This window comes from Hemibagrus wyckioides, linkage group LG17 (assembly GCF_019097595.1).
Source record: "Hemibagrus wyckioides isolate EC202008001 linkage group LG17, SWU_Hwy_1.0, whole genome shotgun sequence".
Lineage (NCBI taxonomy): Eukaryota > Metazoa > Chordata > Actinopteri > Siluriformes > Bagridae > Hemibagrus > Hemibagrus wyckioides.
Genome location: NC_080726.1, coordinates 17,055,643 through 17,073,066, shown reverse-complemented (window position 1 = coordinate 17,073,066; position 17,424 = coordinate 17,055,643). Strand labels below are relative to the sequence as shown.

The window sequence follows — 17,424 nt, the reverse complement described above, 5'->3', positions numbered from 1 at the left end:
TTAAAAGCGCTGTACAAATAAATTGAATTGAACTGATAACAAAACACCACAGATTTTATTTTCCTTCATGTGGCCATTTTTTTCCCCAAAACGCAAACCAACATTCAGAAACCAGGGAAAGAATAAGTTATATATAATTATACACACTATAATTCAGTAGGATGTAGAAGCAACGATAGCAGCAGTAACTGGAAGGAGATGTTTTCTGTAGAAGTTGAAATCAGCTGCTCACATCATGTTGTAGATTTTCTGCCACTGAACTGAACGGTGCTCAGGAGAAAATGAAAGTTGGTGATGTTGACAAATTTACGCGTTTATAACAAGTGAATAGTGTGAGCTAACGACCAAATCTTTAGTTATAAACAGTTATAACACATTGTTTTTGTTAATAAATGTAAAAATTGTTGCAAAAGTTAACAAATTGCTGTGGTATAGGAGGAATAAATTAAAAGGTTAAACACACACACACGCGACAGCTGCATAAATAAAGACAGGTCGTCTTATTCGATTTCATCGTATTCTTTAATATTCTGAAAAGTTGAAAGGATTATAAAACAGGATTATTAATACATGACCACCAACAGAATTATTTGGTTAAATTACTTCATAAAAGTCCAGTAGGATTTGTTCCAGTCCACAGGTTGGAAACTAAAAAAAAAAAAAAACCCAAAAGTCTCAAATATTCCCTCATAAACTGCTTGAACAGATAAAGTGCTACAAGTCAGCTGAATGAAGACCATTTCAAACAAGTCCAGAAGGTCTAGAGACATTCTGTAATCACTCTTCTCATGAAATCCACTCACTCTGGTACTTTGGTGTTGGTCAGTAAAAAAATCAGCCACAAGTGTGTGAGAATCTCCAAAGCAGCTGATGGCTTGTGGAGAGGATGCACCCTGTTACTGAAGGAGTAACTGACCGCTTTTACTGAATTATTATTTGTTATATGATTGCTGATTGCTTCATACTATGCTTTTATGTTTATGACATTTCGCTCTATAATGGCGGAAAAGATTAAATATCTAGATAAAGTGCAATATATTGATAGAGATATAGATTGAGAGCTTAGATCATAAAATAAATTTATTTAATGCAAACTTCCGCTCGAGCTCTGGATCATGTGGTCGACACGTTATAGATCCAGGAGATGATCCAAACATCTAAACAAGATCCACCTTTCACACACACACACACACACACGCAGTAAGTGGGTACGGTCAATACCTTAACTTATAAAAATAGCAGGACATCAAAAGCTACTTTTTACGTTATTTGTGTGAACCTAGCATTAATATATTATCAATATGACTAATTATGAGAACACGTCTACTTTCCTGTACTAGCCGCTAAGCAAACCTCAGCTAAATGAAGTATCTTGATACACACGCTCTTATTGAAACATCTTCAGGTGGTGTGGTGTGATAAGTTATCCCTCCTCTACAGTCACCTGGTTTAGTGTGTTTGTTGGTGATTGGCTGCTGATCTAAATAGAGGGCTATGAAAACATGTCTTTGCGATTAATCCGCTTACAGACACAAAAGAGAAATGTAACCTTTAACTGAACACATCTAAAAGTGTCACAATTATTGTATATAATTTTGGAAATTCTACCCCGCACCCTTGGCTTAGAGCAAGCGCTCCTGCTCCGTGTGTTGCGTGTGAGGTTGAGCTAATTAACCACAAAGGCATTCTCATAACTCATTTTTCCCCCAAAGGTGCTGATAATTCTTAAGACTGTATGCCCACTGAGGCAGAGAGATGTACAGACCCTCATTCTGATTAGAATCACAGATCATCAGAATCATTAAGAATTCCCTACACGCTCATTAATAAAGCAGATCCATGGGCTGTTTGACTGCATGAAAGCTTCCACGTCATTGTCCGAGTGTGATATATGATAACGGATATAAAGACCCTAAACGATGTCTGCAGGAGACCCTGATGGAGCAGACGTGATCTCATGCACCTCATATTAAAAAATTAAAAAAAGCAAGGCAGCTGTATTAATTGTCTGTTTTTAATGGTTGCATAACTCGAATGTGGGCTCGGGGACAGCACTGCTATATCGCACTCAAGCACCAATAAACTAACAGATCTTTTTTTTTTTTCCAGTAGTAATCAAGCACGCCGACTTGAACGGCTCTTTGACTCGACACCTTTCTGCTCTGTAGGTCTGATTACATTTCAGAGAATTTACAGAACAGTGTTCAGCAAAATGTAAACAACAACAACAGCAAGAAAAACACAGAGACACTCCGTTAAATCTGATTTCTGCGGATACACTGACTGGGTTAATGTTAGGATGTTCTGAACAGTCCTGCAACTGTGAAGTGGAATACAGTCAATAAATCACTTCTCTATATTTTCAGTGGCGTTTCGTATAAACACAGTTAACTGATGACTAGATACTTGACAAGCGAGTTAAACTGCACCGGATTAAATTTGATTCATTTCACATTAATGAAACGAAAACGTTCTCCAGTCTCCAAACGTTCACCATGACAGAAAGTGATGCTGCATATTTTAAAACGAGAGATTACTCCTTTGACATGATGGGGAAGGGGGCGGGGCTTCTAGGAGGGCGGGTCATTCTGGAGAATTTAAAACACCCACACATAAAGACGCAGCCAGATCTGCAATCAGTGCATTTTTTTTTTTTTGCTTATTAAATGTTGACACGTTTGCATGATGCAGAAACTAGCAGATTTGTTAGTCATAAGTACCTGATTTCAGTGTGAAGAGCCTCCATGTGACACTTTTCTCTGAAGTGCCACACTCGCCATCTAATAAACCTTACTACATGTTCACAGTGGGAACTTTCCTGCCCTGGATTCCCCTGAAAATGTTCTTTATTGAACACTAAACTACAAGCTGTAGTGCTGAGAGAGTAATAAACATCGCGCTGTAGGACGATACAGGAGGGGAGGCACCGGAGAAGCTCAGGAGATAAAAATCTGTCCCAAACTCTGTCTGTCGTTTTGTTTGCTAGTGTCATTCAAAAGCTGCTGATTAATTCAGCGTTCATCGATGACATTCTTCTGACTGATGTTTTAGGTTAATGCCATCAGATAAGATACACTGGAAAAATGGCAGAATTCTGGGAGCCACTCCTCCTTGTGTTTCAGAGCCACTGGGTTTGAGTGTGTCGCTATTTCCGGATTCACTGGGAGTCTAACTGAGTGGCGCAGTCATCACACACCCTCACCGGGTGATCCCAGCCGCGAGAGGGCACGGGGCGGCACTGAGACGAGCACACACCACACACACCCTGGCCACATGCGCGGCAGTGGTGCTTGGCCACGCTCGAGCTGAACGCCTTGGTACACTGGTGGCACTGCGTGATCTCGTGGTCTGGAACCCAGTAGTCAGGTCTGGCCACGCCTTTTACAAAACCTGCAGCGACAAGCAAACAACAGGACAGATGTCAAGAATGAGATTGCTTTGAGTTACACAGATTCAATTTCTATGCAAAAGGTTTGGGAATATACAACAAAACTGGAATAATGAGGGGATAAGACTTCACGCTTCTAAAAAACATTTCCTACATATCTGGTTGTTTTTCATATTCATAATTATTAATAACCCAGATACAGGATTTTTATACATTTTAATTAGTATATTAAATATATAAAATATCACTGGGAGTTACATATTTTTTGGTGTGTATTTGTCATGCATTTAGTTTAACTTTTGCACAGATTATGTTCAGTTTGCTCCAGGCCTCATGTTAAATAATCCTACCATCATTACATAACTTCCACACTGCAGTCCTGTTACACAACTTCATACACATCAGGATGAATTATACGGACAGTAAGTTATTGTTTAAAATAATAAAAAGCAGCGGGCTTCAGATGAGAAGTTACACCAGCGTGCCGTCTACTCGCACATTTATAAAGCAAAAAGAGCTGTGGAGGGAACTTCTTAAAAAGAAAACATGAAAAGATGGAGCTGCAGTGTTGCAGTAACTGGGCGACAATTACAGGTTTCAGAATTCTAAACCTCTAACGTTCATATTTTGTATGATGGAAGTAAAAAACGTGATCGTGGTCGTGTTGTGTATTCAGCACACTCACAAAGAGAGTAGTCTACTGCAGTGGAGACCATGTCCAGAGTAGACTGTGCCACCTCTGTCACTTTGCGGGCCACCAGTGCCTTGGGCTCCGTCTGTGCCACTGCAGGAAACAAAAGCAGTAATCATTTCAGCAAATGCAAAAACATTTACAATAATATATGCAAAAGTGTGTAAAAGCAAGCGTAGATTACAAAAGTGAGCGTTAAAAGCTGCTGCAGTTCATCATCCATCCAACGGAGATGTTACTAAACATCCCTCTAATATCAGTATGAGGCTCGATATGCGTATGAGTTCGTGTTCGTACCCTGGACGGTTTGTGGAGCCGATCCTCGACGGTGGCAGGCGTCACAAACTCGCACCGGGTTCTGGCCCCAGCCTCTCTCAGGCACAGGCATGCTGCGGGTGGAGCAGGCCTGACAGAAACCCTCACCACAAGCACGGCAGTGATGCTTCCTCTCCACCTCCTCGAACAGCCGCTTACAGCCATGGCACTCCTTCAGAGCAGGAAAGTTAAGACTGAGGATAAGCCTGATCTAAATCTCATAAATACTCCCTGAGGACTCTTCCTCATACAGATCTAAATGAAAAAAGGTGTGTACTAAACTGCAGTTAGGGCTAATGGCTCTATTAGCTGGCTAATTTTAAATCCAGGTTTTTATGCACCTTGTGTAAGTGTGTAAATGTAAAGTCTATTAAAGATACACAAATTCATTCCTTTAATTACAGATAAATCAGAAAAGTCACTGCTCTCGGGACAACAAGAGTATCATCAGGGAACGTTACACTTTACACAGATTCAGATCAGCTCTGATGCTGTTGAACTTACCGTAATTTCAGCATTTGGTCTCCAGTAAGGTGGAGCCACCTGATCTGTGATCCAGGCTGTGACTGCTTTAGTGGGACCAGAGCTATACTCTGAGACAGACTGGAGGACGTAGTTAACCCCATCTAGCACTCGCTGAGCCGCGTTCTGATGGTCTGCCTGGAATGCTTCCGACTGCAGAGAGAGAGAGAGAGAGAGAGAGAGAGAAAGAGAGAGAGAGAGAACATGAGCGTGTCTTTAATGTAATCCTTTTACTACTTAGCAACATTTACCCATCACATCAGTTGAGATTTTATATCAGTATAACACCTTTATATCAGCATAAGCCACAACAGTAAGGCGTTCACTCTGTTGCTAGGAAACTCCAAGTTTGAATTGTGATGATGCCAGAGCCGTCAGTGTGCTGGTTTCCCCGGCAACCACAAAAATACGAATAAGAGGAAAGGAACTAACCCCCTGCCAGACGTGCTTGACTTCAGTGCGCACCACGGTGCTCTCGGGGTCTTGATTCCCCATCCAGTACTGCCTGCTCCGGTAGATGATGCCACAGAATGGACACTCCAGCACGTACCTGTACAGAGAGAGCGCCGAAGTGTCTCAGGTTTCTCTAGTCAAAGTGACTGAGGACAACTTTCAAAGACGGAAAGAAAGGGCATGTGGTGCATCTTTCAAGCACGTAAATCTGAGACGATATAACGTGAAAAGAGGAAGGTGCGGGGCTTCCAATATCAGAAAGTATAAAACACTGGCGCACTTGTTAATCATTCCAGATTCATATACTGATTGGTTCAAAAACAGAAAACAGCTTTTTCGGTGTGTATAAGGAGTGATAAATCATACTTGAATACGATGATGTTAAAATTCACTGTTCCTACACCAAATGAGAAAAGCACAGATTTGTTCACTTGGGTCATAAAAATAATCCCTTAGTATGTCCCAAGACAATATAATTAATCCGGTGAACCTGATGATCTGCTGGATGTTTCCCAATCTATCGCACTTACCCGGACCAGGCGTACTTTGCCAGACCAAACCAGGGGTTATCAGTGGAGGCTGACGTTTTGGGCACAACGATCACTTCCTTTCCACCTTCATAGCATTTCTGTAGGCAGTAAAGCGCACTCATCTGTCAGTTTACTTTTGGACAGCAATCAATCATGCAGTAAGTAAGTAAGTATGTTATGATGTTACCTTGCATATGAGAACCTTGTTGTTGTACTGATGAGCGTACTGACACAATCCATCCGCCATGTGAGGCACTCGGTCTTTCTGGTGATTCATGCCATTCTTGCAACGAATGCTAAATCCGCAAAAAAAAAAAAAAAAAAAAAAGGTCAGTAAGTTCCGTCTTTATCAACTCAACACCACACTATAACACACTGAGGAGAATTTTCATTTATTTGATGACATTTTCTGTGACTCTCATATCAGAGCAGCAGTATAGATATATATATATTTTGGAGTTTCGACCCATCTTACCCTCATTTCTGCTCACTTACAGCGTGTGCATCAGACCTCTAAAACACTGAGTCATCTCATAAAAGTCCGAACGCTGATTAAAAATAGTTCATGATGTAAGCTTGTGAAACCGGCACCGTGAAATTGCGCTACAGCACGGATATTTTAGCCGACACACCCCCACAAACCCTGCACGCTTTCAATCCAACGCACTTCCACTGACGCAGCAGCGTTAAAACATGCACACTTACCTGCAGCTGAGGCAGACAGAAGGGCAGGTGAAATACTCATCAGGGAAGAAGGTGTACATGCTAATTTTGTCATCGGAGATATCTCCACAGAATCGATCACTCAAGGCCTGACCGGGGGAATAATAATAAAAAAACAAAAACAGTGTCAAGGGTCTGTGTTTATCTACAACAAGACCATCACTGATCTGAGTGACAGTCCATCAGCACAGCGGTGACTCTGAAGGGCTTCTAGGTTAGGGTTAGGGTTCTACCTGACACAATATTTCTCATACAGCAGATCGCAAACACATTTTCATTTAAAACACTGAGTGTAACTGAGTAATACTTAAGCTGTCTAGAAGTATTTAAGGATTTAAGACACAGCACTTTGGGTAGTGTTTTGCAGATATCACATCACCCCCCACTGTTTATGTTAGTAGCATTGCTCCATATCCAACAGATTGTGAACATCTAAATGACCATCATGTGGTTGTGTGGAATGAATGCAGGATGTGCAGAGCATTTGCCTACTTTATTACACACAACTACGGTACAATTAGAATCTGTAGCTCACTTTGTCATGAACACTTTGGGGTGCCAGATGCATTTTTTTTTCTGCAAGATGTTCCCATAGAAAGTGTTAAGCAGTAGATTTATCATAACACCTTATTATATGCTTTCTAGTTAGTGTTACCTAGCAACAGTAATCAACCCAACGCTGCGTGATCCCCGATGTGAGGACGTGTTACCTGCAGTGCGCTGAAGACGATGTTCGGCTGGCGCGGGGCTCGTGACGCCGTGCTCTTCACCTGCTTTGTGATGATCTCCTTTAGCTGAGAGAAGTCTGTAGGAGGTGTGATGGTCTGCGTGCCCACATACTGCACCGAGCTGAAGGCTTCTGTGCTTAGGCCCAGGTCATGGAAGCGCTTCTGAAGCACGATGTCTGCTGGGACTGTGGTGTCTGTGGGAGAGCACAAACACATGTTAAAAAATATCACTCCAGACACAGGCTGATGTAGAGGATGAAGCGAACTACAGACCCATTTTCACCGAGTTTCACTGCGCAGGATAATAAGCTGTCTTCCTAATGACTGGCACAATGCTTTAAAACCTGGAGCTGTAAATTATTTTCATAATTAGCTTTTTTTTTCTCTTGAGAAATTTCTTAATTCCTTTTTTCCTGTCATTTTCTTCTGAATGTTTGCTTTTGGGTGGGAAGAAATTCTGGTTAAGAGCCAATCAGAAAAAAACATTTGCTTACATCATGTATGTTTTTTCCCCCTCTCCACTACACAGCTTTATATCTCTGAGCATCATGAAGTAAAACTCAGAATAATGTCAGACACTGGGCATTGCCTGTGGGCACTGAGATTGTGACCTTTGTGTGCTGATTAATATCTTCTGTTTTGTGTGTGTGTGTACATTGCTCACCGTGACCCAGCAGCTGAGTTCGTGAGGTCTCCTGGAACACCACCACCGCTGGCCCAAGGTTGGAGAGCGGGACATCAAGCCCACAGCGGTTGGAAAGAGCACGCAGCTGAGGTGTAAAGTACTTCAGATACGCAGATGAAGCGCTTCCTAAAAAGTGAAACATGTCGTTGTGCAGACGCTCGGCACGCGTGCGGTACATGGCTACGTCGGACACGGCCAGCACTTTCAACAACAGCCGCATTCTCTGGTTCTGGTGCGTGGCCGCTCCGAGCAGACCCTCAGTGTCCAGCACGATCAGGCCCAGATGAGGCTCGTAGGAGGCCCACACTCCAATAGTGCACGAGGCGGGAGAGGGAGACGTGGCGAACACATCCTCGCCGTCAAACAGCACGTGGTTGAGCGTGTGGGATTTGCCGTCGCCGGTGTTGCCGAAGATGGAGAGCACCTTGACTCCTTCAGCCGCGCTGCAGCCCAGTTTCCTCAGGAAGTGGCACTCATCTTCCACCTGTGAACGTCACACAAACAGACTGATACTTCTAGATGGTACTAGTGTTTATTAGAACATTGATTAAGGGCCAATAATAATAATTCTTTGTGATAAAAGAACAGCTAATACAACGACTCCGTTCTGCATGATGCTGTGTAACGTTCACTTTTCTCTTAGTACCGTTTGGTTATTTTAACTATTTTATTCCACTGCTTCAGAACCACAGGGATTCACTGAGCTGCTGGGAATTTATTTAAACTCATTTGTTCACTCCTGCATGCCTGAGGACTGCTTTAGGGTACACTGTGGAGGTCTGGAGGAGTTCAGGGCTTTATCTGGAACATGAGCAAATACACCAACAGCAGAGTGGCTGGAAGTCTGAGGTATTTTCTTCTCTGTGGTCATGTGGCGGTACTCCGACCTGCGCTGATGAACAATACGACTCATACAGATCCTACAAAGCAGCGTGCTTCTTCCTTTAATACGAGAGTGAGTGTGTATTGTAAAGATACACAATAGCAACACCTTTAAACAAACAGCTCAGTAAGTGGATCAGTGAAAGGTTTATACATGTGCTGTTCATGAAGAATCCATCAGGCTTATTATCACTGGGATGAGTCAGAATAACAGCACGTGTGTTATCATTGTGGGACTTTCCACTGACACACAACAACTTAAAGGAAAAAAAGCAAACATTAAACTCGGTAATGAACCTGACCTGCAGCTAAATTCTGGGCGTCTAATGAAATCAGAGGCTTCTTGTGTTCCTCATAATGCTGTTCGACTACCTGCTGATAGCAGTGCAGTGGGATTTAGACTTTGCTTCAACTGTATCTAATGTAGCTGCACTTTAGTCCTTTAATCTATCTATCATCTGTGCAGCCTGTTCACTCAGAGCAGCTTACAAAACATCAGCTCTTTATACTAATAGCAACCACCAACACAGCACCACCACCAACACAGCACCACCACCAACACAGTCAACACATCAACACCACCAACACAGTCAACACATCAACACCACCAACACAGTCAACACATCAACACCACAGTCAACACATCAACACCACAGTCAACACATCAACACCACCAACACAGTCAACACATCAACACCACCAACACAGTCAACACAGTCAACACAGTCAACACATCAACACAGTCAACACATCAACACAGTCAACACATCAACACCACCAACACAGTCAACACATCAACACCACCAACACAGTCAACACATCAACACCACCAACACAGTCAACACATCAACACCACCAACACAGTCAACACATCAACACCACCAACACAGTCAACACATCAACACCACCAACACAGTCAACACATCAACACCACCAACACATCAACACAGTCAACACAGTCAACACATCAACACAGTCAACACATCAACACCACCAACACAGTCAACACCACCAACACAGTCAACACATCAACACCACCAACACAGTCAACACATCAACACCACCAACACAGTCAACACCACCAACACAGTCAACACATCAACACCACCAACACAGTCAACACATCAACACCACCAACACAGTCAACACATCAACACCACCAACACAGTCAACACATCAACACAGTCAACACATCAACACCACCAACACAGTCAACACATCAACACCACCAACACAGTCAACACATCAACACCACCAACACAGTCAACACATCAACACCACAGTCAACACATCAACACCACCAACACAGTCAACACATCAACACAGTCAACACATCAACACCACCAACACAGTCAACACATCAACACCACCAACACAGTCAACACAGTCAACACATCAACACCACCAACACGACATCAGTTTCTTATTGAACTTCTGATCAATAAGAAACTGAATGTCACTGTCACATGGTAAAGTTTTCTAGTTAAGCTGATGATCAGTTTAGGTCACACCTCGTCTAGTTAATCCTCAGACTAGACAAGACTAACATCATCTGAACAGATAACCAATACTGAAAACAGATGACAATATGACCAATATATCCTGCTTATATCCCAAAATATAGATCACATATTCTGTTTGCTGTTCCACACTGATGCAAGATGGTTAGGAGTCTCTCTCTCTTTCTGTCAGAGGGTAAAGTGTAATATGATCTCAGTATGAAAAGCATTTAAACACACAGATTCAGTTCAGTTTCAGACACAATGATGAGAAGGAGAAACCCAGTACAGTGTGGTATAAAGCTATAAAACACACGTCATTCAGTTACAGGAAAATAAAGCAGATAAAGCAGCAGCAGGACGGTGTGATGCAGCCTTTAACCAGTAGCTGAAGTGTAGAAGTAAAAGTCTATGAGACAAACTTCTTCCTGTTCTAACCCCTGCACACCGGGAGCACCTCTTCACACCACCTCCTCACAACACCTCACACCTCGTCACACCTCCTCACAACACCTCAAAACTCGTCACACCACCTCACAACACCTCAAAACTCGTCACACCTCCTCACAACACCTCACACCTCGTCACACCTCCTCACAACACCTCACACCTCGTCACGCCTCTTCACACCACCTCCTCACAACACCTCAAAACTCGTCACACCACCTCACAACACCTCAAAACTCGTCACACCTCCTCACAACACCTCACACCTCCTCACAACACCTCACACCACCTCACAACACCTCCTCAAAACTCGTCACACCTCTTCACACCACCTCAAAACTCGTCACACCTCCTCACAACACCTCACACCTCGTCACGCCTCTTCACACCACCTCCTCACAACACCTCAAAACTCGTCACACCACCTCACACCTCCTCACAACACCTCAAAACTCGTCACACCTCCTCACAACACCTCAAAACTCATCACACCTCCTCACACCACCTCACAACACCTCAAAACTCGTCACACCTCCTCACACCACCTCACACCTCCTCACAACACCTCAAAACTCGTCACACCTCCTCACAACACCTCACACCTCGTCACGCCTCTTCACACCACCTCCTCACAACACCTCAAAACTTGTCACAACACCTCAAAACTTGTCACACCACCTCACAACCCCACACACCACCTCACAACCCCACACAACAGCACACACCACCTCACAACTTCTAAAAACTCGTCACAACCCCTCACAATCCCTCACCACACACTTCCTCACAACACCTCAAAACTCGTCACACCTCCTCACAACACCTCACACCTCGTCACACCTCTTCACACAACAGCACACACCACCTCACAACCCCACACAACAGCACACACCACCTCACAACCCCACACAACAGCACACACCACCTCACAACCCCACACAACAGCACACACCACCTCACAACCCCACACAACAGCACACACCACCTCACAACCCCACACAACAGCACACACCACCTCACAACCCCACACAACAGCACACACCACCTCACAACCCCACACAACAGCACACACCACCTCACAACCCCACACAACACCACACACCACCTCACAACCCCACACAACAGCACACACCACCTCACAACTTCTAAAAACTCGTCACAACCCCTCACAACCCCTCACCACACACCACCTCACAACCCCTCACCACCTCACAACCCCTCACCACACACCACCTCACAACCCCTCACAACACCACACACCACCTCACAACCCCTCACCACACACCACCTCACAACCCCTCACCACACACCACCTCACAACCCCTCACCACACACCACCTCACAACCCCTCACCATACACCACCTCACAACCCCTCACCACACACCACCTCACAACCTCACAACCCCTCACCACACACCACCTCACAACCCCTCACCACCTCACAACCCCTCACCACACACCACCTCACAACCCCTCACAACACCACACACCCCCTCACAACACCACACAACCCCTCACAACCCCTCACCACCTCACAACCCCTCACCACACACCACCTCACAACCCCTCACCACACACCACCTCACAACCCCTCACCACACACCACCTCACAACCCCTCACCACACACCACCTCACCACACCCTCACCACACACCACCTCACAACCCCTCACCACACACCACACACCACCTCACAACCCCTCACAACACCACACACCCCCTCACAACCCCTCACCACACACCACCTCACAACCCCTCACCACACACCACCTCACCACACACCACCTCACAACCTCACCACACACCACCTCACCACACACCACCTCACAACCCCTCACAACACACCACACACCACCTCACAACCCCTCACCACACACCACCTCACAACCCCTCACAACACCACACACCCCCTCACAACACCACACAACCCCTCACAACATCACACAACACCACACACCACCTCACAAACCTTCACAACACCACACACCACCTCACAACACCACACAACACCTCACAAACCCTCACAACACCACACACCACCTCACAACACCACACACCACCACCTCTTCAGCTCTTGCCAAATTCTTTTTTTTTTACACTCGCCCATTTTCCCTGTTTCCAATACAACTTCGAGATCGGACTGTTCACGTGCTGTCTAATCAACAAACTGCTGATCAGAAAAATCTAGTCCAGTATTGATCCAGACAAAATCCCTACTTCATTTTTGCCTTCAAGTTAAAATTACAGACAAGTGTAGTTCCGCACTATTCTGTAGTGTACAGCTAACAGTTAACTAACACAACATGGCAGCTTGTTTAGTTCCAGACATCAGACTGCGCTAAGAGGTGGTAGCTCAAGTGGTTAGAGCTCTGGGTCATCGACCGGGGTTCAAGCCCCAGCACCGTTGGGCCCTTGACCCCCAACCCACCCTGCTCCTGGGGTGCTGTATCATGTATCATGGCTGACCCTGCGCTCTCACCCCAACTCTCAAGCACAGGATATGCGAAGAAAGAATTTCACTGTGCAGTAATGTTTATGTGACAAATAAAGACGACTAAACACACTGCATTTAGCCACCTGTGTCTGGATCACCAAGCGCTGGCGGTGTAATAATAATAATAATAATAATAATAATAATAATAATAATGTCGGCTAGCTCTGAGGCTAACACTACACTACACCTCACATGACAGTGTTTACCTGCAGACTTTCATTTTCATCAATCAGGAGGAAACTCCGTCTGCGCTCCTTCTCTTCTTCCTTCGACTGACTAAGAGACACTTCTTCCATCTCCTTCAGTAACATCTCCGACATCTTTTTGACAGAATTGAAACCATTATAGATTAAACAGCATGTTTGTTGTCAGTTAGTGAAAATGCGCTGGATCTAAACACTTTACAGCACTTCCGGGTCCGAGGCCTGGCTGAGGCTCCTCGTTTTCTTCTTCTTCTTCTTTAGTTAGACAGCAGTAACAAAACAACAGCTTGGTGCATTACCGCCACCTATCGGGCTGCAGTGTAACTGGGTTAGTTTTTCCTTGAAATTTCATGCATTATTGCTTATAAAACGCATGCAGTTTTAATTTCATTAGTTTATTCATTTATTTATTTTTAAATAAACACGGTTTAGTGGTGTCTGCTTTGTAATTGTTCAGAACTGTTCATTTGTGAATGATGACCACATTTTACATATCAGTGCAGGCAAACTCACTATTCTGGAATATTTATTCTTTTACACACGTTACATCAGTCATTTTGGAATAATAATGATGATAATAATAATAATAATAATAATAATAATAATAATAATAATAATAATAATAATAATAATAATAATAATAATAATAATGAATTCACAATTATGTTATCAAAGTGTTGTTACACTGTAACGGGGCTCATAGCTGCAGAATTCACACCAGTTCATCACTGGACACTGCCTGACGAGCCCAGACCTTTTTGTCACTAATTTGTATACCTGAGATACCCACAGGAAGGAAGTTATTTTGAACCCAACTATATTTCAGATGCACTTGACCTTCAGTTCATCTTCTGGTTTGACTGATCATTCTGAATAAATCCTACAATCATCTAAAGACTGAAAATGTCTTGATTTACAAGCATCTCGGATGGATGAATGGATGGATGGATGGACAGGTGGATGGATGGATGGACATTTCAAAAACATGATGTGCTAAGATTACTTTACAACTTTCTTTGTTGGCTTGTGTTATTTGTGTGTTTTCACATTTGTTCCTCTTTAAATGAACAGGAGAAAGTCTTTCAGTCTATTATGCCACTGCATTCCACTTCCCCTTTGACCCTTGTTCCCATTGAGACCAATAAATGCAAGGATTTTTGAGTAACTGACTGATCTAAGTTCTGTCAGAATTAGTCTTTTGCTTGCTCTCACCTCGTCTCATTTACCTGAACTCGTTATTTTGTTTTATCAAGGTGTTATACAGAGGTTCAGTTTTAGAATCTCTTCCTTCCTCCACTGCCATTTGTGAGCTCATCTCAGGTGAACCATCAGATGAACGATACAACTAATTATCAACACATCTCAAACCAGGAGGAAAACCCACATGGACAGAGAGAACAAGCACAGAACCTTCACCTCAGGACCTGGACCTGGGAGGTTACAGCACCATGAAACATTAACACAACACCAGGAACACAGTAATATACTGCTACAGCAGGATGTAGACTTGGTGTGTTAATTACAACTCGGCCGTCAGTCTGAAGTGATAAACCCCCGTGTTGGCATCTCATGCTACTCCAGATGTCTGCTCCAGGTGGTGCCACAGAATCCAGCAAGTTAATGTGGACTCAGTACACTGCACTACACACAGAGACAAAAGCACAAACCGTGCATAGACACACACACACACACACACACACAGGCTACGGTAGATTTTTACAGTACAAATATAGCAAAAAAATATACTTCTCTTTAAACACACACACACATACACACACAAAGGATACACAAGTATATACAAGGATACACACATACAAAGTTCACATGCACACACACACACACACACACACACACACAAATATATGATAATAATCCAACACACAGATAAATAATAGAACAATATTACAGGAACTACAAATATGTCAGAAAATGTAACAATCCATAAAAAGACGTTCTTATGTTTAACAGTCAAGTGACTGTATACGTGTGTGTGTGTGTTCCTGACTGAAAGCTGTCAGTGCATGTGCATGCTAATTAATCTGACTAATAAAAACAGTTCAAGCTTCAACGTGATCGCTCACTCACACACACACACACACAAACACACAAGGGCTACTGTAGATTTATACAGTACAAATACAGCATACAATATAATTATCTTTAACCACACACACACACAAACACACAAAAAGGATACACAAGTATATACACACATACAAAGTTCACAAGCACACACACAAGGACTACTTTAGACAAGTATACACATACACATACAAAGTTCACATGCAGACAAAAACACATGCACACACACACACACACAAATGCACATACACAGATCAATAATACAACAATATTACAGGAACTACAAATATGTCAGAAAATGTAACAATCCATAAGAAGACACACACACACAGAGAGAGAGAGAGAGAGAGAGAGAGAGGCCGGCCAGCGCAATCCAACCTTGACTTTACAGTAAGATGTTTTCTCTGAGGCGGGACTGTTACACTGTGCCCACTAATACATGCCGGTTGTTGTAGTATGCGCTCGTGCCACCCTTCAAGAGAGCCTCCTGTAGAAACTCCATTTCCCATGAGCCTCTGCTCGGAGATCCTGCACTCCTATTGGCTGGCTGCTGCCCCCGCAGCCCCAGAGAATGAATGAAATTGAAATTGCTGCTTACATTAGGACCTTCATGTACAATACCGGGGATCTGCAGCTCTCACACATTCTATCATTCCGTGTCAAAAATGGCCACAGCAGTCCAGAACCCTCCGAAATCGTAAGTAAAACCTTATTTAATTTTTTTGTTGTAAAAATCCGGATTTTCGGAAGCACAGGACAGTCATTGACATGCTTGTAAATGATTCGCTAAACATCATTTAAAAATAATAATAAAAATAATAATAAAAAGTAAAGCCGGGTATTGTTAGGTGTAAAAATAGCATGAAGGAATTCGTGGCACGAGCCCGGGTTATTCTGGGATGGCGCACCGGCGATGCTGCGGTTCTGCGGTTCTCATGTGCGCATTTATGAGCGATATGCTGGAATGTTAAAGTGAGAAATTACGTGACCCGGAGGCTCGGTGTGTGTCACTGATGGACGTGAACTTGAGGGAGGAGGGATCAGGGAGCTTCAGCCGGCTCGCACCGTCTGAGAACTGACATGATAAAGCAGGCGTTGGGATTTTGTTCTGGGGTTTGTTCAGGGAAATGAATTGGTATGCCGAATGTAACCGGGGAAACTGGCGCGGCGCTTCATGTTCACGCGCTCGGTGATGGGGCGAATAAAAAAAAAAGAATAATGAAGTCTCACTGTGGATGAATCTGAAAGAGAGAGAGAAAGAGAGAGAGAAACAGTGCACTTGTTATTGCTGCTTTAATTTCCGAGACCGTTTTATGCTTAGCACCGAAAACGCAGCGCGCTCGAGCATCAGTTCACATTCCGTCAAGTTTCCCCTCAAATCCTTTGTGCAGAGAGAGATAGAGAGAGAGAGTGTGTGTGTATGTGTGTGTGTGTGTGTGTGTGTGTGTGAGAGAGAGATAGAGGGACAGAGTGTGATTTTCCGTGGGATCACCGCCAAGCCAAGTGCCATCGCTTGCTTTCTGTGCGTCCGGAGGCTGAGGAACCTTCAGCGCTATTTGTTTTTCTTTCTATGCATAGGTATTCCTTAAAAAAGAAAGAAAGACTCAAGCCTCTTCTCTTACAAAGGAACTGTAAACGAACACACGCCATGCATTCTCAGAAATCACCTGTACTTTTCCTTATTATATGTACACTACAGGGGTTAAAAGTATGTGCACCCCTGACCATCACACCCAGATGTGCATGCTGAACATCTCACTCCAGATTGATTCCCTCTGCTGT

The 17,424-nt window shown here is 43.7% G+C and overlaps 2 protein-coding genes across 3 annotated transcripts in view; one reads left to right on the top strand and one right to left on the bottom strand.

Moving 5' to 3' along the window:
• Positions 1-2,119: 2,119 nt before the first annotated feature.
• Positions 2,120-13,830, bottom strand: si:ch211-11n16.2 (zinc finger FYVE domain-containing protein 1). The gene is made up of 11 exons (XM_058413620.1): positions 13,564-13,830; positions 8,015-8,519; positions 7,333-7,544; positions 6,605-6,711; positions 6,087-6,195; positions 5,900-5,997; positions 5,349-5,466; positions 4,899-5,069; positions 4,377-4,566; positions 4,074-4,172; positions 2,120-3,390 (listed from the first exon to the last, which is right to left on the bottom strand). The coding sequence occupies exons 1-11, from the start codon at positions 13,675-13,677 to the stop codon at positions 3,158-3,160; spliced, it is 1,956 nt and encodes a 651-aa protein (XP_058269603.1). The 5' UTR covers positions 13,678-13,830; the 3' UTR covers positions 2,120-3,157.
• Positions 13,831-16,217: 2,387 nt separating this feature from the next.
• dpf1 (double PHD fingers 1) overlaps positions 16,218-17,424 on the top strand; it is a 40,522-nt gene continuing 39,315 nt past the window's right edge. The window contains exon 1 of one of the 2 annotated variants that reach the window (XM_058413621.1): positions 16,218-16,339. In XM_058413621.1, coding sequence (XP_058269604.1) covers positions 16,218-16,339 — 122 coding nt within the window. The remainder of the gene's footprint in view (positions 16,340-17,424) is intronic. The other variant, XM_058413622.1, reaches the window with a different exon arrangement.